This window comes from Muntiacus reevesi, chromosome 8, assembly GCF_963930625.1.
Source record: "Muntiacus reevesi chromosome 8, mMunRee1.1, whole genome shotgun sequence".
Classification (NCBI taxonomy): domain Eukaryota; kingdom Metazoa; phylum Chordata; class Mammalia; order Artiodactyla; family Cervidae; genus Muntiacus; species Muntiacus reevesi.
This window is the reverse complement of record NC_089256.1, coordinates 59,672,753-59,695,410: the sequence shown is the minus strand read 5'-3', so window position 1 is coordinate 59,695,410 and position 22,658 is coordinate 59,672,753. Positions and strand designations below refer to the sequence as shown.

At 45.6% G+C, this 22,658-nt stretch overlaps 2 protein-coding genes and 1 long non-coding RNA gene across 8 annotated transcripts in view; 2 read left to right on the top strand and 1 right to left on the bottom strand.

Annotated features, from left to right (window-relative positions):
- The window catches only part of MAP3K13 (mitogen-activated protein kinase kinase kinase 13), a 160,438-nt gene extending 148,048 nt beyond the window's left edge, over positions 1-12,390 (top strand). For 4 of the 5 annotated variants that reach the window (XM_065943542.1, XM_065943541.1, XM_065943544.1 and 1 more), the window contains 3 exons: positions 2,695-2,765; positions 4,876-5,173; positions 6,603-12,390. In XM_065943542.1, coding sequence (XP_065799614.1) covers positions 2,695-2,765; positions 4,876-5,173; positions 6,603-6,704 — 471 coding nt within the window. In that variant the 3' untranslated portion in view covers positions 6,705-12,390. Of the gene's footprint in view, positions 1-2,694; positions 2,766-4,875; positions 5,174-6,602 lie in introns of those variants that run through there. The other variant, XM_065943545.1, reaches the window with a different exon arrangement.
- Positions 1,980-2,537, top strand: LOC136173708 (uncharacterized). The gene is made up of 2 exons (XR_010664267.1): positions 1,980-2,223; positions 2,370-2,537. It is a non-coding gene; the product is annotated as an uncharacterized lncRNA (long non-coding RNA).
- A 526-nt stretch (positions 12,391-12,916) lies between the features above and the next one.
- On the bottom strand, positions 12,917-22,160 carry TMEM41A (transmembrane protein 41A). 2 transcript variants are annotated; one of them, XM_065943549.1, is made up of 6 exons: positions 21,954-22,074; positions 21,508-21,668; positions 19,379-19,532; positions 17,173-17,334; positions 16,471-16,609; positions 12,917-14,792 (listed from the first exon to the last, which is right to left on the bottom strand). In XM_065943549.1, exons 2-6 carry the CDS (start codon positions 21,522-21,524, stop codon positions 14,572-14,574), a joined length of 693 nt encoding a protein of 230 aa, XP_065799621.1. In that variant the 5' UTR covers positions 21,525-21,668; positions 21,954-22,074; the 3' UTR covers positions 12,917-14,571. The 2 variants fall into 2 exon arrangements, with proteins under 2 accessions (XP_065799621.1, XP_065799620.1); XM_065943548.1 differs by lacking the exon at positions 21,508-21,668 and having other exon boundaries at positions 21,954-22,160.
- Between the last annotated feature and the right edge of the window lie 498 nt (positions 22,161-22,658).

Here is a 22,658-nt window from a genome sequence, read left to right as displayed (position 1 = left end):
CCACTGGCTGTCTGTGGTTTATTAGCTGGGAGGCCGACTAACTCTCCTACCTTATGTAAGAGCACAGGCTTGGTAGTCAGAGAGACCTGAGTTCAAAGCCAGGCTCTTTCACTTAGTACCTTTCTGAGCATCGGTTTCTAATCTATAAAACAGGGCTAGTAGTGGACCCTGCCTCACTGACTGATGTGAAGATTAAATGAGTTAATACGTAAAGCATTTAGAATCTGGCATACAGCAACATTCCAAAAATATGAGCTCATCTTGCTAATGAGTTAAAAATAACACTATATATGAGAAGTGTTTAGCACACAGAAAACACCCACCCAGTTCTAACTGTCGTTTCACATCATCTTCATTCATCGGGAGTTCTGTTGAAGAAAGGAAAGTGTCTGAACTGCAAATGAGCGTGTTTTGGTCAACTAGACATTTCCTAGGAACGAAACTGAAGCTGAGGGCCACTGTCTCAGCTTTGAGACAGTGCTTCTTCCTCCACACACAATGCTGCTACTTACTGAGGATTCCCAGGGATACATCGTGTTTCAGGTAGTACAGTGGATTTGGGCTAATTCATCCTCTGCAGCTCTAACCCCTATGGCTAGTAACATATATTTTGGTAGCATCTTTATTGAGATATAATTCACTTACCATACTGTTCTCTCATTTAAAGTGTACAACTCAGTTCTTTCTATTCAGAGTTGTGCCGCTATCAGCACAACTGATTTTAGAATCTTTTCATCACCCCCAGAAGAAATCATCAGCCCACATCTCCCCAGTCCACTCCCAAGTAACATGTATCTTTGAACTATCCTGGTGCCATTTTGAGGCATCTGTGGATCTGCAGGCCACGGAACACACCGCTCACACATTTGGCCTCCCTAGAACCACGATCCCACAGGGCAGCTCAACCTCTCTCTGCTGAGATCTGCTCCCAGGAGTGCTCTAGGGGGACCTGCTTGTCTTCACAGGCAGAATAACTCCATCCCTGTCTTTCCTATTCAAAACGCGTATCAGGAGACAAATGGATAAAAGTGATAGATTATTAGAACAGACTTTAAAAATAAATTATCTGTCCAACTTCCCTGACGGTCCAGTGGTTAAGACTTAGCCTTCCAACACAGGCAATGCAGGTTTGATCCCTGGTCAGGGAGTTATGATCCTGCATGCATCATGGCCAAAAAAATGAAACATAAACAACAGAAGCAATTGTGTAACAAATTATGCTCAATTTTTGGTACAGTTATTTGAACCCACTTTACTCACCTCCCAAGGGATTGTTGTAATCCTGTGCATCCTGGTACTGTGGTTATTGATGGTTGATCTTAAGTGGGGCTGTTCCTTTGCCCTTGAAGGGAAATAGAATCTTCCCTCAAGGGAAGAGTGTGTTCTCAGATGAGACACTTACACACCCTTCCAGATCAACCACAGAGCCCAAGCAGTGATGGGGCCTCAGATGTCCCAACCAGAACTCTCTTACCCATGCCCATGTGCTGACTCAGTCGAATGTTAAGTATCTACTTTGTATGCAGGGTTGTGTTAATGGTAGAGGAGGAATACAAGAGAACAAGATGGGATCTGACCTTAAATGATGTATGTCTTAGTAGCAGAGATGATGTAAGCATAATAGCTATAATACTAGGGGGAAAGTGATTGTTACATAAAGAGGGGAAGTAGTTGTTGGGCTTTGAAGAACTGAAAGATCACCTCTTGTTGAAGTCTCTATGTCAGAGCCCAGAACCACTAGTAACAGTGGTTACAGGAGAACACGCCCAAATCTAAGACCTCTTCTCTAGTTTCCCCTCCTGATTGCTCACCTGTGGACATTCTCATGGAAGCTTCACCCCCTGAGGGCAAAGATGACCCAGCCTTACCCAGTTCTATACAGCCTCCAGCATCTAGTGCAAGGCCTAGATGGACACCCAGGGAAAGTTGCTATATGAATGAATGAAGAGGTATCCTTTTAAAAATGACACTTAGAGCAACTACGCATGCGTGATCTCAGAAACATGGTTTCCGGGAAGCTAGTGCTTTTCTAAGAAGCCCTGGTGGTGCGGTGCGGTGCACAGGAGGGAGGAGAAAGCAAATAGCAGTCCCAAGTCCATTTGCGGGTCTGGCCGAGTTAGAGCTGAGAGTCGGAGAGGAGAGAGTTCGGCTTCCTTCAAAAGGGGTGAATTCTGATACCTTGAGAAGATGACTGGCGTGAAAAGCGGGATAATCTTCTTCATGGCAAAGGGTTCTGTGTCTGTGGGTTTAATGGCCATAGGGTCTGTGGTGTGGCCCACTGCACTAGTAGTGGTCGCTGGGATGGCCCTTTACGCCTGGAAGAGGAGCACTGAAACATCATGCCCTAAGAGGTCCTGGGTTGACCACAGGTAAAAATGAACAAGAACCCTAAAATGTATTGAAAGGAATCTTCTCCCAGCCCCCTGCAGACTGGAGGATCCACCTTCCTGGGGTCAGGAATCCTTTGAAGCAACATTTTATCTTTGGGGTTTGAACAAAATCATCTTGTGGGCATAAAAATAAATTTGTTGAACACACACACACACACAAAAAATGACACTTAGCAAGCTACCTCTCGGTGCCTCTGATGATAATTAAATCTTTTACAGGGTCTCTGTGTACATATGTGTGTGTGCGTGTGTGTGTGTGTGAATGTAGGAAAGAGATATAAGACTCTCTTCTCCTTGTTCTCAGAGTGGAGATGACTCCTCTGAAGAGGAAGAAGGGGAAGTAGATAGTGAAGTTGAATTTCCACGAAGACAGAGGTAAAACCAATAAACCCATGTGATTGCTCTCAGTGTAAGCAGGGAGAATCCTGAGCTTGCCATACCTCCAGTTCCACAGCAGGCCACTTTCTAACAGCCGCTTATAGGCAAGCTTGGACCCAGTGTTCATGGTCTCCTGTTGGCCATTTTGGTAGCTGGCTGTGCATTGCAGATCCTAGTTTATCCACATTCACTAGATAAGAACTGAAAGATGGGGAACATGAATATGACTCAAGGTTATAATTGAGAATATAGTGGGCAGTTTATGAGAGATGGCTGTCCTGTTTTATGGGTAATTTTATTGGTTTCTAGTGTACCTCCTTGTATTAGTCTGCCCAGGCTACTGTAACAAAATACCACAGACTAGGTGGCTTAAACAAGAGAAATTTATTTCTCCCAATTCTGGAGCTGGGAAGTCCAAGATTCCTGGTGAAAACTCTCTTCCTGGCTTGCAGACAGCTGCCTTCCTGCTATGTCCTCACATGGTAGGGGAGAGAGAAAGAGCATGAGAGATCTTCATCTTCTTATAAGGCCACAGTCCTAGCAGATTAGGGCCCCACCCATATGACCTCATTTAACCTTAATGAAATGACTGAGCACATACACACACCTCCTAAAGACCCCATCTCCAAATTCAGTCACATTGTAGATAAGGCTTCAACATATAAATTTGGAGAGGATACAATTTAATCCATAGCACTTCCCATGCCTTGGATTTTATACCTTACCAGGTTAAGTATAGTTAAATGAGTTGATCCTCCTTCAGCCCATTCTTAGAAACAGCTTCCTGCCTAGTCAGCAATAAGAACTTTGCTTGTAGGACCAAAGAAGCACCACACACCCCTACCTCTAGAATTAACGGCTGCTGCCATGTAGAAGTATGGAAGGGAGTTTTCCTCCCAGGAGGCCTTTTCTGCTGATAGGCATTCTGTACCTGAAGAGGAAGACTGTAAGAATCCCCCAAGAAGGTTTGTGCACCTGCCCAGAACCAGGAATTTCCTGAGACCAAGGGACTCTGCATACTTGGGTAGATTGTATTCTGGGCCCATATGCCATGCACAAAATTGAAGTCTGTTCTCACCCCGAGTTATTCCTACCACATTGCCGTTGCTACCTTGTTTCCTTGGACACTATGTTTTCTCCTCTGCCGTGAGATTGAGCCTGGATAGCTGTCTTTTCATCCTCTGACCCCATTTTATGGGCATCACAATTACTTCCAACATCTGTTCCTTTGGTCACCATTAACTCAGCCCACCTGATGGCTTCCCACCTTTCTTTCTTGCTGTGATACAGATTTTGTTTTTAACCTCATGGTTTTGCTTTTTCTATGATAACATTCTTCCCCTTGTCTCCCTTCTGGGTTACCAGCCTTGAGAAGCTGTGTGAGTCCTACCTTAACTTCCCTTTCCCACCTGGGCTTCCTCCATCTGGACTCTTGATGCTATCACTCCAGCCCATCACCTGGCCTGGTCATCAGCCAACCTCAGATCACAGGCCATCGGAATCGCTTTGTACTAAGAAATACAGGAAGGTCAAGCAATGACAGAGGGAGAGGCAGTCTTCATTTTTATTATTTGTTTTGTTATTTTAAGACAGTTGTAAGCTAACAGCATTCTTATTTACTAGGCTCCTTTGTAAACAATGGGAGAGAAATGAGGAATTTTTGTAAATCCCCTCCCCCCTCCCCAGAAACTGTCTCATCAGAGCTAAACCCCAACTTTACCTGGAATGAGCACCTACTGCTGGAGAGTGCCCACAGCTAGAGTCAACGTTCCTTCCAAGCTCATTTCTGTTAGGGGTTGAGCCACAGGGTGGTAACAACATTCAGCCTTCCGAGGCCCCTGTACCCAGTGAGAAATGTACCGCCAAAGACCAGCGGTAGCCATCAGCTTTGGAGCGTTGTGTGGAGCCACATAAGCATAGTAAACCAAGTGAAAGGGGGAATGCAGATTTCCCCCTCTGTTGTTTTAAATAGTTTCTACCTTTCTGGATTTGGCTCTCCCTCCTGGGCAAGCAGAAAACTAGATCACCTCCCACCAAGGCTGCGACCAACACACAAGAAAAACAGCCGTTCCCAGGACTAAGTTCCTCTGGTTCTTTGTGGTTCTAGGCCCCATCGCTGTATCAGCAGCTGCCAGTCGTATTCCACCTTTAGCTCTGAGAATTTCTCTGTGTCTGATGGTGAGGAAGGAAATACCAGTGACCACTCAAACAGTCCTGATGAGTTAGCAGATAAACTCGAAGACCGCCTGGCAGAGAAGCTCGATGACCTGCTGTCCCAGACACCGGAGATCCCCATTGAGATATCCTCGCATTCGGACGGGCTCTCTGACAAGGAGTGTGCCGTGCGCCGCGTGAAAACACAGATGTCTCTGGGCAAGCTGTGTGCGGAAGAACGTGGCTATGAGGTGGGGTTTTCTCCTCTCTTCTCCTCCCATTACTGTCCCCTTTCCTGGAGGTCTTTGTGTTAGAACATGCTCAAGTCCCTACGGCCTTTACAATTATGGAGAAAGCCATGGCAACCCACTCCACTATTGTTGCCTGGAGAATCCCATGGACAGACGAACCTGGCGGGCTACAGTCCGTGGGGTCGCAAAGAGTCAGACACAACTGAGTGACTAACACACACACATATAGGATAAAATAACTTCCTCTATGAACTAAGTAGAACTATAGTAAGCCTCCTATATATGAACCTTTAAGTTGCCAACTTTCATGTTTGCACACCCAGTCACTTAAGTTGTTGCCTGTGTCTGGCGTACATTGTCGTGTGTGTGCATCCTCCTAGTGGTTGTGTTTTTGTGTCACTTTACCGTACAGCACTATATAGAGTACTGTAGTACAGTATCAATATTTCAAGCCCAGGATGCCTGGAAGCAAGCATAAAAACAGCAGTGATATAGCTGGTATTACTGTACTTTGCAGGGTACTGTACTATAAGATTAAAAATGTTTATTTGTGTGTTGGTTTTTTATGTATTATTTGTGTGAAAAGTATTATAAACCTATTACAGTACAGTACTATATAGCTGATTGTTTTAGTTGGGTACTTAAGCTAACTTGGTTGGACTTAATGAACAAATTGGACTTACAAATGTGCCCTGAGAGCAGAACTCATTCGTACTCATTCGTATGTAGGGGACTTAACTACAGAGATAATAGAGCTTCCCACAATGGGGGTAGTTCTCCCAGATGAAGCACAAACATAAAACTGCTCAGGAAGCCTTCACCCTGAGATTCAACTCAAGCATCACTTCTGACCCTATCTCCCAAGCTAGCTGAGGATATCCGCCTCCCTCCCCCAGGTCCTCCCCCAGGTCCGCACTAGCCCGCTACATGCCGTCAGAGCACTTGTACCACTTCAGTTAACATACAGTACTGCCTTCTCAGAGGATGGGTCACATCGTGGTTGGCAGTGTAGACCCTGGAGTCTGACTGCCCAGATGCCAACCTTAGCCTTTCCACTCACTCACCGAGTGATGGGCGGCAAGCCACTTAACCTCTCTGTGGGTCAGCTCCCTTATCCCATATAGGGGCATGATAACAGCCTCTGTTTCACAGAGGATTTGATGAATGTTAAAGCACTCACAGCAGTGTCTGGAGCATAGTGAACAATGTATGTGGGGCTGTAGTGCACCATTTTCACTGTCTTCTTCATCATTGTCGTCATCATCTTTCTAAGTCTTCTTTCTCTATAAGCCCCACAAGGCCAGGGTCTGGTCTCATGTATGTTAGCCAGTAACCCAGCACAGGACCTGTCACATGGGAGGTGTTCAAAATACATTTACTGAGTAATTGGAGAAAGGAATTAAGGTCTTATGTTGTCTTGACTTTGCAGAATCCTATGCAGTTTGAAGAATCGGACTGTGACTCTTCAGATGGGGAGTGTTCTGATGCCACAGTCAGGACCAATAAACACTACAGCTCTGCTACCTGGTAATGAAAGAACACCCACCCTGAAGATCTCATGACTATTCTGGCATTTCCAATTCACCCCACCCCCAGACTCTTCCCACTCTCTCCCTGCTTTTTTGTCTGGGAGGAGAGCTGCCCCATCTTTCTTACCCCTAGAAATGAGCTGCAATAATGGGAACATGAGACTTCGCAAATCTCTGGAGAAAAATATCCAAATGAAATTAAGTCTCACTGAACATTTCAATCAAGAATGGCAGGGATCTATTTTATTGAATATTCTAGCTACTGTAACATTGATATTTATTTTTGTTTGACATTTTAACACTTTGTACTGTAAAGAGTGAACTATATATGATAGAGAAAAAGACAATAATTTCTTGCAAAAAAAAAAAAAGAGAGCGAGCGAAAGGAGGAAAGAAAAAAAAGTGAAATTTAGGAGCAACATCCTTGGGAGTTTGTGGGACCAGGAGGTATTATTGCTACTTGAACAGGGGACCAGTTCTTTTGGCCATAAGTGACTGAAGAAGAGCCAAAGCAAGACATACTGAGCATTTTAGAAAACAAAGAGCAGCAAAAGAAAAGCAATTCCAGGTAACTTGTGAACAGACCACACTAAATTCAACCAGCTTGTCCAGATGGGTGATGCAAAGACCTAGGAAAGTTTGGCGACCAGGTACTTGTATCCAGGGTCTTTGAGGGCATGTGTTCAAAACTGTGTATGTGGAAGCTGATCTCTTTTTAAAAATTTTAAGCAGCATTTGGTAGTGAGACTTAGAGATAGTGTCCAACCTTGTCCTTGACAAATATTCCGCTTTTTAATGCTGTCAGTGTCATGACCTTGGCAAGTGTGTTACCTTGACCAATGTGTTGATTTTTCAGACTTGAGTGCCATTTTCCTGTATCCTACTTCCTTCCCACCTGTTGACTATTTCTTTTAGGGGAAAAGGGGGTAGAGGAGAGAGGGCCTGAGGAAGAGAGAGGATAAGACAACAGTGTTGGAAAAGCAAATGTGCAATTTGTGAAAGGACATTCACAGAATGTCTCAGTTTAACTACGTGGAGAAGATGGGAATCACGCATCCCTGGGACCAGGTTGTTTGTCTTCTAGAGTTTTATTGACTTAAATGGAACAGTCTTGGAAGGCAGCTAGGAGGTGTGTGAGTCTGCCCAATGTCCAGTCCCAGACCATACCCCATGTTTGTATTAACTCATTCTAAACCCAGAAGCTTTCGTGACTACCACTATCAGAATAAAGGCAAAATAGGCAATTTGCAAAAGGCAACCCCTCCCCCACCATGATAGCATTTCTGTTAAATGCTACTTGTAAAGTGTATTTGGCTCCATGCAATTTTGAATAATTTGATTTGGAAATTCATAGAAAGAACAACTGATGCTAAGCAGAGATTGGAAAGATTTTATATTGTCCAAGGCCTGACGTCCTTTCTGTCCCCAGGATCATGGGCTCTGAGAAACAAACCAAGGTATCTCATGGTGCCTCAGTTTTAAGAAAATTTTAATCTAGAATTTGATATAAAAACAGATGTTGGCCTAGATTCTGTCTCCAAGATTAGTCACTGCCAAACACCCTTTCTAGGCTCAAGACCTAGAGAGGATGGTTTAAATGCTTTGACACTGCATCGGATTGGACATCAGGCAAGACTTACACACACAGGGATTAAACCATTTCCAATACGGGTGAAAGCATCGCCCTCCTCTAAGTGTCACTGATTGCATCGGCCAAAAAGCAAAAGCAGGAGGGAATTTAGAGCAATTCCTTTTGCTTGTTTGATCCCTCAGTTTGTTTACACTTTATGTTGAGACATTGATTTAAAATTTAGTGTCTATAATTTATAGCTCTTAGGTAGGATGAAGGAAAATGTTTAACTTATACAGAGAGCAGTATTGTTTCATTAAATTATTCCATTTTGTATGAATTCTGTAGCTGGACTACATGAAAGATCTTAAGTTATGGCATTATTATCATTGTTATTTTATTTTATAATAATTATTATCCTTCTCATTTTCTGTCGATCAGAAGGTGCGGTTTATGGTATAGCACAGTGATTGTGTTGATTGCTAACCATGAGTTATTACGGATTTTTATGAAGGAATGAAAATGGAACTGCCGTGTGGGAGCTCCCTGGTATTCGTCTTAGCTGTATTCCCTCATTTTCTGTGTACAACAACAATCATCTGAGGATGCGGGTACTGCCCTGAGGCCCAGTGGTTAACGCTGTGATTTTGACTTGATCACAAAAGCTCCTAGGTGGGCAGATGACTGAGTGGTGGACAAAGTTCCAAAGCTGTACACTTTCTCAAGTTTCTTAAGAAATAAAATCATGCGATCCATTAGAAGCACAAGAGAATTATTTAATGCCCTGATAGAAACAGGCCTACAGGGAACCTGCCTGGGGCCTGTGGGATTGATAGTTTCAAGAACTGGCAACATAGTTTATAATCTCCTTCCTGCTAAATCCCATAAAACCAACCTTTTTTCCTCCTAGTTAGGAGACTAAAAACAACGGAAATAGATGGCATGACCAAAAAAAAAAAAAATGCCTAGCTGTGGTGATGATTAGAAAAGTTCTAGCCTGAGGCCTAATCTGTCAGTCACAGAGCTGGAAAGGCACCTTTTAAAGCCCATATTTTTCATCCTCTGACTTCAGACCACACTGTACTGTGAATCTCTCTGGCTCATTACTTCTGAGAACAGAGAGGCTACAACTCTGTGTCCTCTTTCTGTCCAACATAAAACACTGATCCTTCAGCTTATCCAGGCCTTGCCCACCTATAGTGGCCAAAGAGAAACATGAAGGTCAGCGTGTCTTATCCCTTTCAGTGATGATCTTCCTGGAAAATCCACTCCAATACCTCATCATTTTGATACCTTTTGAATTCCCATCTGGACTGTCTGTCATGATAATGCCATATATCTAACTGGATTGACTGTTAAGAGCATGTTAGGGCCACAGACAGTGTTGAATCTTCAAGTTCATTCACTTTATGGTCAAGAGCTGAATAAAGTTCCACATTGAACATTCTACTTATTTCCTTTAGTAGAAGTGACTAGAGGCTTCAGAGAAGAACACTGTCTTTAGAGAAATACCTTCTCTATCCCAGGCCGCCCTTCACTGCCTGCTTTGAAGTAACCAGGACAGTTTTGAATTGGTGTGTGTTTCTTTGAGAACAACTCCACAGTCATCTGAAGAGTGTGGAATGAAGAGCTCAGGGAATTTAAGAGCTAATTCTTCAGTCTGACAACTGGGCGACAGCACTTTAAGGAAACTCCCAGGACTATGATTTCAAGCTTCGGTGTCGATCAAAAGTTTAACCCCCTTGGGATGAATTCCACATTCGTTTAGCATCTGGTTTTGACTGACTGCAAGATAATGAGTTTTAATTTGTGTTGCAGATGAGCATTTGATTCTGATTCGCATCTATTTCTAGATCATGTCCTCTGAACAACAACTGCTCTTAAAATTGCTTAGCAGAGGGACTGAGAAACCTGCATCCCCTTTGAAGTTATAATAGACCTTACCACTGCTAAAGCCTGCATCTCCTTTGAAGTTAACATAGACTTTACCACTGCTAAAATTTAGATTTGTTTGCTAGATTGTGGCTAACACCTTCCCAGGGAGGTGAAGAGCTAGCTGTGTTGTAAGATGGTTTGGTATGACCTACTTGAAGTTCAGATATTTAAAAACTTTGGTATCAACAAATCCATCCTTCTAGAATGAAGGATATTTTTAGTTGGATTTAATTAGTACACTGGAGTTCCATTTCAGGAGCTCATTGTACTGAATTTGCCTCTTATCCAAGTAATAATAGACTTGATGGTTTGGGGTTTTCTTGGTACAACCTAATTTTAAATGCCCTCTCCAACTGTGGAGCACTGTTTTGTTTTTTTTTTTTCAATGTGAACGTATCCTTATTGATCAAAAGATTTACCTTTTTCTTCCATGCCCTTATGTCTCACTCTCCACCCCCTTTTCTTAAAATGTTTCTACTTGAACTTCTTGCAACTGAATTCCATAAATCCCAAGGAATTCCTGCCCTGCTCTGCTCATAGTAGAGTTTGCTATGTTGTGTTTCATCTTTCTACCAAGCCAGAAACCAGAATACCACCACATACCACCATCTACCATCTTCACCCTTGATATCCCAAACTATGTTATCTATTGATCACCATATTCTTTCCTGCTGAACCTGGATACACCCTCCGAACCTCTCACAATACAGCACTTGGAGCAATAACTACCACTTGATTGGAACTGGTGTGCAAGGGGAGATCTATTTGCTGTCCCAACCTTAGCCTCATAATTTCCTAAGGTGGTTTGAGATTTTGAGTTAGCCCACACGGGAGAATGACGGGATGTACCAGTATTCTGCTTATAGGTCCCACCCTGTGGCCAGCGGGCAGCATGAAAGGCAGGAAAAAGGCTCCAAGCCTCCACCCACTGCCCCTTTGGTGTATGATTGCAATTGAATTCCAAAATGTCTCCTCATTTACTTCATTTCATTGTGTTAAATGAGTCTGTTCCTCACCACCTTCTATAAACAGAGGGTTAATTAAGAAGTCCCAGTTGCTTGCTTCTTCCTTAGATTCTGTGAGACTGAGATACCAAAATGATGTGACATCCTTTTTAAGACTTTTGAATTGTTCTGTCAGTGTGAATTTAGTGCCTTTCTAGGCAGCAAGGATTTTCTTCATTGCTGATTTCATAGAAAAAATGCCCTAATATACTCACACCGCCCATGTTACCAACATATACGGACTAGCACAGAAGAAATCACATTAGTCTGCCTGTTTGCACGTTACAGCCAATACGGCAGCACCTGTTCAAACTGGAACAGACTAGACTGCCAGGTGGAGGACCTTTGTAGAAACTGGAACACTTCTCAGGGACAGGTGGCAGAAGAGGGGAGCTCACTGTTCTGAGAAACAGGGTCACCCGAAAGGAGCTGGGTGAAGGCGTCCCTGCCACGTGACCAGAGCACACCGGCGGAACTTCACGCAGAGCCAGGTCCCCCGGCAGACAGCAAGGCCACTGTAAGGGGAGTGCTAGTGCTAGTCGCTCAGTCGTGTCCGACTTTTGGGACCTCATGGACTGTCTGTGAAACTGTCCAGGCAAGAATGCTGGAGTGGGTTGTCATTCCCTTCTCCAGGGGATCTTCCCGACCCAGGGACTGAACCCAGGTCTCCTGCATTGCAGGCAGATTCTTTACCATCTGAGCCACCAGAAAAGGTACTGTAAGGAGACTTCCAGCCAAGTCCCAGGCCCACTCTCCAGAGCCACTTCACAGCACTCAGGGGAACACTGGCTCCTGGCCCTAGGCTGTTGCCTGGTGATCAGGCAGATGGGGTCCTCCAGGGGTTGCAGGTCAGAGGGAACCCCCACCAGAAGGTGCAGGCTAATAGGAAGATGTCCCTTATTGATGGTGTCACCCAGGGAGCTCACTCCCTCCAGAGTGCCCACTTCTCAGATTCTGGAAGTGACAACCCATTTGGATTCTTGATTGCAATAAAATGTGAGTTCAATTTGAAGTGAATTAACTTCTTTTTTTGTAGTCAGGTCTCAAAATTAACTCCCTCATCTGCATCCTCTGTGGTCTCCAGTCCTGTTAGTTCTCCTGCTCCTTGTGCAGGTTCTGATGCCGGCTTTCCCTCTTTGTATCGACCAACTGTACAGTGATGGGAACAAGAGCGACTATCAAAGCAAACAAATGCATGGAATTAAACAAAAAGTGTACTTCACTGTTTTCTGTCCTGTCTTTTCCTTAAGGACTGCTTGTGTCCTGAGAGCTACCTTCACAAGTTTTACAATTTGTCAGGGAAAGGAAAACTTTACACGACTGGGTTTCCTGCAGCCTGGAAAAATAGGTGGTGAGAAAAGCTGGTTTCTGTGGCATTTTCATCAGACACACCCACAGAAAGAAGAGACGACCATCATTGTGTTATTGTCTCTTCGTGATTATTCTGTCACATCCGAGACAGGCATTCTGCTCCTTCCCCACAGCTTTCCTGCTGCCCACCTTGCAGCTACTTCTCTGGTATGAGAACCCAACTCTCAAGTGCACCTAAGAGGGAAAAGGCAAAAATGAAAATCTTCCAATGCATACGACTGGTGAGAAACCTGAGAGCAGAAAGCTAAGACAACACATTGGATTGTCTGATTTCAGCCAATCCCGATTCCCACTGGCAAAGTTAGCAACCTGCACAAACACACAGCACAAAGAATACATATATCCATTTATTTGGGAAACTGCTTTGCCTGTAAAGTCACAACTGCTAAGGCACATTGTTGCGTAGTCAAGGGGGAGAAAGGAGAGAGACAAATCCAAGGATCCAGGTAAAGGGCAAAGGGTACACACTTTCAGCAGTGCAGAGAGCTTCCGGTGTCTCCCCTCCCTTCTACCACAGAGCTTCACAAAGAACCATGGATTTCCAAGTCCAGTTGGTGTCCTCATGCCCATTCTTGTTCTCAAGCTTCTTTTAAAGCAATACATGCTTAAAAATGAACTCCTTGTTATGTTTTTTTGGATTATACTGTGTCCAAAAAACACTGCTTGGGAATTCATTCTTTATAGTGAACAAGTATTCCCAAGAATTCGTGTAGAACAACTGATCTGCATTAAGCCTTGGCAAGATTCTTAGCCAAGTCAAATCAAAAGCCAGCAGATGGTGCCCAAGGGCAAGAGTTCTGATAAGAAATGATGACTTACTCCTGTGGGACACAGGATCCCAGAGCTGGTCATTTTAGGTGCCAAGGTCCTTTTGTCCTTGGAACTGAACTGATCTGTGCCAATTACAACACTACAGCTATAGAAAGGAGACAGCTACAGATTCATTAAAACACAACACAACAAAGTAATCCAAAGCCAAGCTTTCTCCTTGAATTCCCCTGAATTGAAAGATAAAACAGAATTATTCCCTCAGTTATTTTCAGGAAATGAAAAAAAGCATTTGGAGGGTACACAGGCTGGTACCTGCATACCAACTGGTACCATGTACCGAGTCCATCTCCCAGCAAGACAGAGGAGGCATTCTCACACAGAAAGGACAGACTAGAAAAAAGGTACTGATGGTCATTTGGTTCAAGTGAGTCGAGGGCTCTGCACATTCAGATGGGTAAGCACTTCTCCAGAACATATTCATAACATACAGAGTGAGCTCCACTGATATTTAATAGTCCGACTGCAATCAGCTGAATTGTCTGGACATGCAACCAAGAGGAGATGTGACATATGTGGTACTATCAGTGCATCTGAACACAGAGCATCAGAGCAATCACTGTGCTTCGGAGCTGTACATGGAAATTGTATGCAGCCTGTCAGCTTGTTTCCCTTGATTAATGCAAGAGGTAGGTCATCAGCAAAATAAAAAAAACAAAAAAAGTGTACTGAAGAAACACTCTTCAGGAGACTTAACAGGAAGTGTGGTGTCAGTGATGTGGGTTCACGTCATTAATCTACACTTAGCATGTCCACAAGGGACGTAAAAGGATAAAACCTGTCACGACAGCCAATCCCTGCACGGAAGAGGCACGCCAGACAAGGGCCGTCAGCATCCTCTCCCAAGACCGCTCAGGGCTTGGCAAGAGGCAAGTGTGACACAGTACCCTGAGTTCCTTGTTAGTCAATAAAATACAAACAGGATTTCCGGGAGGCCATCCATTTTGCAGAGTGTCTTGCTAAATCTCGGTTGGTTTGAGAATCTGATACGATTCACCTTCCAGAGCACAGTGTCCTTCGTGACAGGACAGAGCACACAGAAGAATAGTGTCCAGATCACCTACTGAGAATAATTTAAAAACAACGAGGGGCTTCGGAGGACCACATCCATTACATACGTAAGCAACAGAGTCCAGGGAGATAGCACCCAAGGGACCCAGATCACGTGACCTTCCTACTATTCAGAGAGTGAGCATTGCTTGTTTCTTTCAAATGTAGGTCTTTCTGACTAAATTTTTTAATGAGGGTTCCAGGAACTAAGGCCACCAGGGCAATGGCCAGCAGTTTAAAGGCAGTTTCCCAGGAGAAAAGAGCATCCAGAGAGGTGAGGGTGGACAGGATGGAGCCTGTCTGCACACAGATGAAATTATATGGGATCAAACCTGGAGGAAGAAAAGGGAAATCCTGTTACTCTGGGACAGGAAAACGAAGACCAGCAGTGCTTCAGAAAGGTCACCAGTAATTCACAACAGTGACTCCAGTTTCATATGTGACTTTTGTGCAATTCTGACCCCTAAACATATTTCCTCTTTCCCTTCTTCTCTTCCATTCCTTCCCCTCCTTTCCTCGCTTCCCACATACATTTGCCTCATTAAACAAAAGGACTTGAGATGGTTTGCAATATATATATATATATATACACACTACAATAAGATTTTTTTGAATAGGGGAAAACAAAAGAAGAATAAAACAAAATGAGTGAAGAATAAACAAAATTAAGGCAAAAATGCAGAAAGTTCATTCATTTGCTAGAAATGTCCCCAGATTTGGTTCCAAGTACCCAACAGCCCAAGCAAAGAGAAGCACCAGCATTATGAGTTGTGCAGTATGCCCAAGACAAAGGCAAGTTTCTTAGTAGTAGTACTATTTCATACTCTGTACTCTCTGTAAGAGGTCATCAAATCCACTGGATCACAAAAGTGACTGGTGGCCCAAGAGGCTGACTATATCACAATCCCCCAGTGAAGCTGTTAAAAACACACCCTCAGGAACTCTGGTCCCCTGGGTCTGGGGTAGAGCCCAGGAACTGAATTCTAACAGCCTCTCCTGACTCCCACTCCCAAGACTCTGATTGGTTTGGGGCCCCCTGATGATCCACTCCTCTTCTCTAATGGATGATGCCTCAAGATGAGACTCATCAAGGTCATACAACCTGTCAGAGGCGGAACTAGAACGCAGGTCTCTGGAGTCCTTCCAAGCCTCATGCACCTGGTTAATTACAGGCTGCTAATAGAGACACAGAGGCACTCTCATCTAAAAGCCGGTCTGACAGAATTAGCTATGGTTGATTCTGCTTCGATTGAAGATCTCAGCTTCTCTCAGGAATTCCCTATTAATAGCAACTGCTCAACCACAGAGCTGTCATGTTTGACCCAGAGCCCTGAGTAGTCTTTCCCTCCATTTCTAAAGAAGGTTTGAGAGAGATGACCTTTGCCTGAGGCTTGGAGAAGGTGGGGTGGTTTACTTCCAGTGTGGGGGAAACCATAGTCACTGATTTCACAGGATGTTAGCCATTTTCCCATTCAGATGAAAGTGGTCCAAAGCTCATACTTAGAGAAACACTGCTGTCATCCTAGCCTCGCATTTGGCCAAGTGGCTCATGGAGGGTAAGGAGCTTGCTGAAGGTCATACAATTGTCAAAAGGCAAGAAGGAACTAGCTCTTCCTAAGGCAGATCTTAATGGAAACAGGGGCCAAAATCAAACAAGAAGCCCTTGCTCTGACCTTCCTGCCTCCACCTTCTCTTCCAGCCACAAACCTGAACTCTGCTTTCACTGAGCCCTTACTATGGGCCAGGTCACGTGTTACACAGATTACTCTTCTAATCCCAGGGCCTACCACAGTACAAACACACAATAGACATTAAATACAGGTATAGAATGAACAATCCCTAATTTTTCCGAAAGTATTTTTTGGGTTCTCATGTTCAAGCCCAAGTAGACCTGCTATCAGGAACAATTACATTAGACAAGGCTGGATGATGCTGTCCGTGAGCCTGGCTCACAGAGGCAGGCATGTGCCCGAGACAACTGTGAGACTCAGACTTACACGCATGTCTTACCAATAAGAACAGAGAAGAAGAACTGCACGATGGGGATGTTCAGAATTGGGGCTGAGAGGTTCAAGAACCAGTTTGGCGTCATAGGGAAAAGTCTCAGAAACAGTAAGAAGAAAAACAGGCCATTTCTGTTCTCCTCCACCTGAAACCAAAGAAGACAAGGCCATTAAGAAGCAGAAAGAGTCTCCAGTTGGTGAAAAATCTGTTGGTGCCAGGCACTGTTCTAGACACTTTTCATATTCTGTAAATTTCAGGGCAGAGATTGTTTTCCTCATTTTTAAAAAGGAAGCACCTGGGACTTCCCTGGTGGTCCAGTGGTTAAGAATCTCCTTTCCAATGCAGGGGATGCAGGTTTGATCCCTGGCTGGGGAACTAAGATCTCACATGCTGAAGAGCAGCTAAGCCGGAGTTCCACAACTAGAGAGCCCAGGGACCACAACGAAGACCTAGTGCAGCCCCCAGCTCCCCAAAAATGGAGGTGCCTGAGGCTCAGAAGTCAGGAACCTGCCCAAAGACACAGAGCTGGCAGTGATGGAGCTGGAGGCTGAGCTCAGGTCTTCATCTCTAGGAGACATCAATAGACGCTCTCGAGTCTCCTGCGGCAGGGGAGGGGGGCACTGTGGGAACCCCCTGCACCACACTCCCCTCAGGGCCACGTCGTGACTTTCTAGGGACCCAGCACTCAGAGGTACCCTCTAGCCTTACCTTCTTCTGCAGCAGGGCCACTTTGTCAGGAAAGTAGAAGACCACCAGCTGTTTGCCAAAAACACTGGAGAGCAGGTAGCAGCCTGTAGCACCCACTGAGGTCAGCACGCAGCACAGCAGAAGGCCCAGCCAGGGCCCAAACAAAGCACCGGCTAAAACATTCTGCAAAGGAAACAAACGGTCTGCCATGAGGACATCCGCCAGCTGCCAGCCATCTCGTCTTGGAGCCTGGGAGGCCTAGGCTCCCTCCTGCTTCAGTGATTTTCCTGGACAAAAAACCCTATTCCCATTGTAAAGAGATGAATGAAAGGTGATGAAAGATCTGGGAACTACAACCCTGGCTTCAGTCTTCTCACCCTTAAAACTGGGAAGAGGATTAAAACCTCAGAGGACAAGACAGAATTAAATGGGAAAACCCGCGTCTAACACCCAGCCTTCCACATGGGCTGTGATAGGTCCTGCAGACCCTGAGGCTCTGGGGAGGCAGAAAGAAAGCTCACAAATTATTTTTGCTATTCTAAATGGACACAAACCATGGATTTCCCCTTAGTTAGACCACATGAGCTTTACAGAATGTCTCATTTCTTTGCTTTCGGCAGGAATTACATATCTGTGGTATGCTAACCCTGGCAGTTTTGTGTTGATCAGATTTCTAGCTGACACTCAAAAAAGCCTGCAATGAACAAAAATGGAAAAGTGAACCAATACTTCCTAAATGCAGTCTGGCTGATAGACACCATCCTGCCAAACACAGAATCCAAGGGAGAAAATAAAAGGGGGACCTGGAAGCGAGAAGGCAGGGATCTCCTCAGCACCTCCAATGTGCTAAGGACTTGACGACATGTCCGATTTAATCCCCAACAAGACCCTGTGTGGTATGGCAGCCTCACCCCACTCTACCAGTGCGAGATTAAGTACGGTGCCCAAGGCCACACGAGGAAGAGATAGGATGCACCCCCAGGGAGCAGCTGGCTCTTTGCCCTGCAGAGGGATCAGCTCAAGAGAGAAAGAGGTATAGGGGCAACCCCAGGAGACAGATGGCCTCTGACCCCCAGCACCACACATGTTCCCATCTCTCTTGGCATGGCTATGTTTGCTTTTCTTCCAGTTGCTAACAAAGACACTGCTGAGGCAGATCTGGCCTGAGCTGAATGTTGAGGCAGGAGGGAGAGCAGGACAAGAAGGAAGCTTTCAAGGCTGCCTGCCTGCCGAAGTCGCTGTGTGCCAGGCGCACCATCACTGTGTCAGCCCTTCTGCACCCACTGGGTCATTTAATCCTCCCACGTAACAATCCCAGGGGGTTACGTAGGCAAGTCTCTGTTCCACAGATGAGGAGGCAGGGTTGGAGAGGTTAAATGGTTGGCTCACTGTTACACAGCTGGGATCTAAACCTACCTAAAGTCATAATATACATATACATTTATACCAACCAGCTTACAATGCTGCTGGGAGGACAGCACAAATTCTGCTGTATCACCTGAGATGGCAGCTGGTTAGAAGCATCCAAGAGCCCACACAGTGTTAAAGCCAGGATTTAACACTGCAGCTCTCGAGAGCCAAGGGGCCGCCTGGAAAACCAGAGTGACTCATCCTCACCACACCAGGGAGGCTTCCCGACCCTCTCCAGCCAAACATCACCAGGAACAACCTGCATCTGTTCATCAGACACTTATGAAGGCACTTCCGTGTGGCAGGCAAACACACAGGCTGTGAACAAGGAACAGGCCCAGCCCTCAAGGGACTCACAGACTAGTGGAGAAAACAGATTTTAAAAGAAAACCAACGTGCGGAAGGGGAGAGGTCTCAAGGACGGTGCTCCACAGCTGTCAAATCCTTAGAAACAAAAGCAGCAAACTGGAGAGGAGAGGTAGGCTCTGGAGCTGTGGGATGAGGGGGTGGGGCAGGGGTTCAGACCCCAGCCCTTCCCCCTCCTCCCCTCATCACCAGGGACAGTTACTTAACTTCTCACCATTCACCTCCTTGTCTGTAAAATGCAGATAACAATGCCCATTACTGGCTCTTGGGAGAATTAAATAACGTCATGCGGGTAGAGCAACTAGGACAATGCGTGACACAGGGAGAGCTATCAACAAACAATACCCACAGTAGCCTGTCCTCTGGACTGTAGGCTCTGCAGCCTAATGGCCCCTCGGCAAAGAACGTGGCTTCCTGGGAGGCAGGTACAGGAGGAGGGCAGGATACTGACCAGGAAGCTGGACCCAGGGATGGCAAAGCTCTGTTTGTAGAGGTAGGCACTGCAGAAGAGCAGGAACACATAGACCTGGTGTTCCTTCCGGTATTCTCGAAGGACCTCGGAGAGTTCCCGCAGCTCAGCCAGGTCCGAGGGAAACCACAGTGACCTGGAGATTTGGAAAAGCAGATGGAAACAAAGAGTCAAAAACAGCCTCATACCTAATAAAGTCACTTGCTGTGTCTTCTTTCCAAAACAGGTTTTTTAATGTGCCCATCATTTGGTCTCCTGGGAACCAACAGAGATGTGGGAGGCTAGGATGATGGATGGCCTGATATTTATAACACAGCAGAGGCAAGGAGAAGAGCCTTGGTTTGGAAGCAAGGGACTTAGCATAGCATCTGAACTCTGCTACTATCCAGTGGTATGATCTCAGGCTAGTCCTTGAGCCTTAGTTTCCTTATTGGAAAAATGAGAGGTTAATGGTAGATAATCACTAAGTTCCCTCTTAGCTCTCAGATTTTTATAGACTAGTCTTTTTAATAATTTTTAATTGGAGGCTAATTGCTTTACAATATTGTTAGTTTCTGCCATACAACAACTTGAATCAACCATAAGTATATATATGCACACCCTCTTAAACTTCCCTTCTACTCCCCACCCTATCCCACCTCTCTAGGTTGTTACAGAGTATAGGGTTGAACTCCCTGTGTTATGCAACAGCTTCCCATTAGCAATCTATTTTACATATAGTAATGTACATGTTTCAGTGCTACTCTCTCCATTTGTCCACCCTCTCCTTCCCTCACTGTGTCCACAAATCTGTTCTCTATGTCTGCGTCTCCATTCCTGCTCTGCAAATAGGTTCATCTGTACTATTTTCCTAGATTCAATATATATGCATTAATACATGATAGTTGTTTTTCTCTTTCTGACATCCTTCACTCTGTATAACAGGCTCTCGGTTCACCCACCTCACTAGAACTGACTCAAATGTGTTCCTTTTTATGGCTGAGTAATATTCCATTGTATAAATGTACCACAGCTTCTTTATCTACAAACAATAAATGCTGGAGAGTATGTGGAGAAAAAGAAACCCTCTGGCACTGTTGGTGGGAATGTAAATTGATACAGCCACTAAAGAGAACAGTATAGATATTCCTTAAAAAACTAGAAATAAAACTACCATATGACCCAGCAATCTCACTACTACTTCGCACATACCCTGAGGAAACCATAACTGAAAAAACACATGTGCCCCCAGTGTTCACTGCAGCACTATCTACAATTGCTAAGACATGGAAGCAGCCTAGAAGTCCATTGACAGATGAATGGATAAAGAAGTTGTGGTCCTTATGAACTATTCCTAAGAGGTAAATGGATTAATTTCTAGGCAAGTATTGAACACCCTGAACTGCCTTCCTTTCCAGGGGCAAACCCTCCCCCCTAAGCTTTAGGCCAAGGACAATTCAACCTTCACACTTCTCCTAAGTTACTAGGTAAAACGGTTGCTTTGTCAATCACAAAGGAGACAAAGGTTCCCTGGGAAAGTGCATTTGTCCCACACCATAAACATAATCTTGATAATATGCCAGGCTTGAAACCAACCCTTTCGACCATCCTGCTTTTCACCCTGCTTTCTATATGGTCCTCAGCGCACTCTGGTTCCTGTACAAGGGTTACCCTGTACAAAGGCTACCTTGCCTCTGCCGTCTGAACAACTCTGGAATTCATCAGTGATCAATTACATGCAAACCCTCCTGGTTCTCATTAGAATGTTTCTCTTACTCTGCCACCCCCAGCACAGCCTTCCCAGCTAGAGCAAAACAACAGTCACTGAAAACAGCTCTCCTGATATTCAAACATAAGTAACATACATCTTCATTATCTTTACAAATAGTAGGCCGGTTTCACGACAAGCCGGCCCCGTAAGGATCTGTACCGCCTCCTAACACTGTGGGTAAGTAAAAGGAAAAGCTGAGCCAACCAAGAAGAGACAGTCGATAACTAATCAGTGAATAATTTAAAGTTGTCCATCAACGTTTTTCCTCAAGCCCAATATGCCTTCAAGTCCCAAGGGCCGATCTGACCAGAAGTGAACTGGGGAGGACGAAGGAGGGAGACTGAGAGCAGTCTTTACGAACCGGCTGCGGGTCCACATCGGGGCGAAGGTGGGATGCAAATAGGGGTCAGGGCTGGGCCTGGGAAGGCGACGGGAACATCGCTCAAGAGGCGATCCAATGGGGGGAGCAGAGGGGCTCCAGCAGGATCAGCCCAAAGTAAGGCGCCGCGTTTCCCTCCGCAACTAAAAAAAAAAAAAAAAAAAAAAAACCAGAAGGCACCAGACAGCACTCCCGCGCGGCCGGCAGCACACAGATGCCAGCCAGGGCCAGGTCCCGGTTTCAGTTCACCCGGCCTGCCCAAGACCGTGTAGACGCGGCCCGACCTCCAGTCCCAGGACTGAAACCCAAATCCCGGCCTCCGACGCCTCCGATCCGGGAACCCAAATCTCCGGTTCCCAGACCTCATCCTCGGACCTGGCTCCCTTCCTCTGACCCGAACCTAGGACCCAGTCACCACCGCCACGCACCTGTCTCCAGCCTCCTCGGCTGAGACCAGTGTCGACGCGCGAGGCAGTCTCGTGGACAGCAAGTACAGGGCGAAGGTGCTGCCGGCGAAGACCAGGAGGAGGCCGAGTAGGGAGTGCATCGCGACCCCTGTACTCGGACTCGCGGGGCCACGGAGCGTCCTGGAGCTAGTGCCAGGAACCTCGCTGCCTGCCGGCTGCGCCAGCGGAGCGAGTTAGCAGACGGACAAGGGCGGGGTCTGCTCCAGGCCCCGCCCCCATCACCAGGCCCCGCCCCCATCACCAGGTCCCGCCCCCATCACCAGGCCCCCACCCCCGGCCCGGACTCCGTGAGCCACTGGGTTGAGAATCCAGCAGAGAAACCGTCCTTCTTTCTGCTCTTGCTTCTATTCTCGTTCCGTCTGTATATCTTTTTTATACGTTTATCTCTGTCTCTTTTCTCCACTTATTTGCTGGGTCCCTGCCAGGCGTTAGGACGTCCGGGGTGAATCAGGAACCCGGACAACAGCAAGCTTGCAGTCTAGTGGTCAAGATAGGCTTGTTGACCACCAGCTGAACCAGAGGCTCCAGTCCAGTGCGGTGGGATAATCAAAGCAACCACGGAAATAAGGAGAATTTCTTTTTATTAAACTCCTGCTATGTGCCTGTTATCCCTAATCCTCACAACAGTTGTGCAAGATTTGTTTTTTGTCTTTAACAGATGAAAAA

Coding starts and splice junctions, on each gene's coding strand:
- TMEM41A (XM_065943548.1), bottom strand. CDS start 22,072: ATGCACTCCCTACTCGGCCTCCTCCTGGTCTTCGCCGGCAGCACCTTC. Junction 19,533..21,953: donor GCCGAGGAGGCTGGAGACAG/GTGCGTGGCGGT, acceptor CCAAATCTCCAG/GTCACTGTGGTTTCCCTCGG. Junction 14,793..16,470: donor CTTCTTCTCTGTTCTTATTG/GTAAGACATGCG, acceptor TTCTTCCTCCAG/GTTTGATCCCATATAATTTC.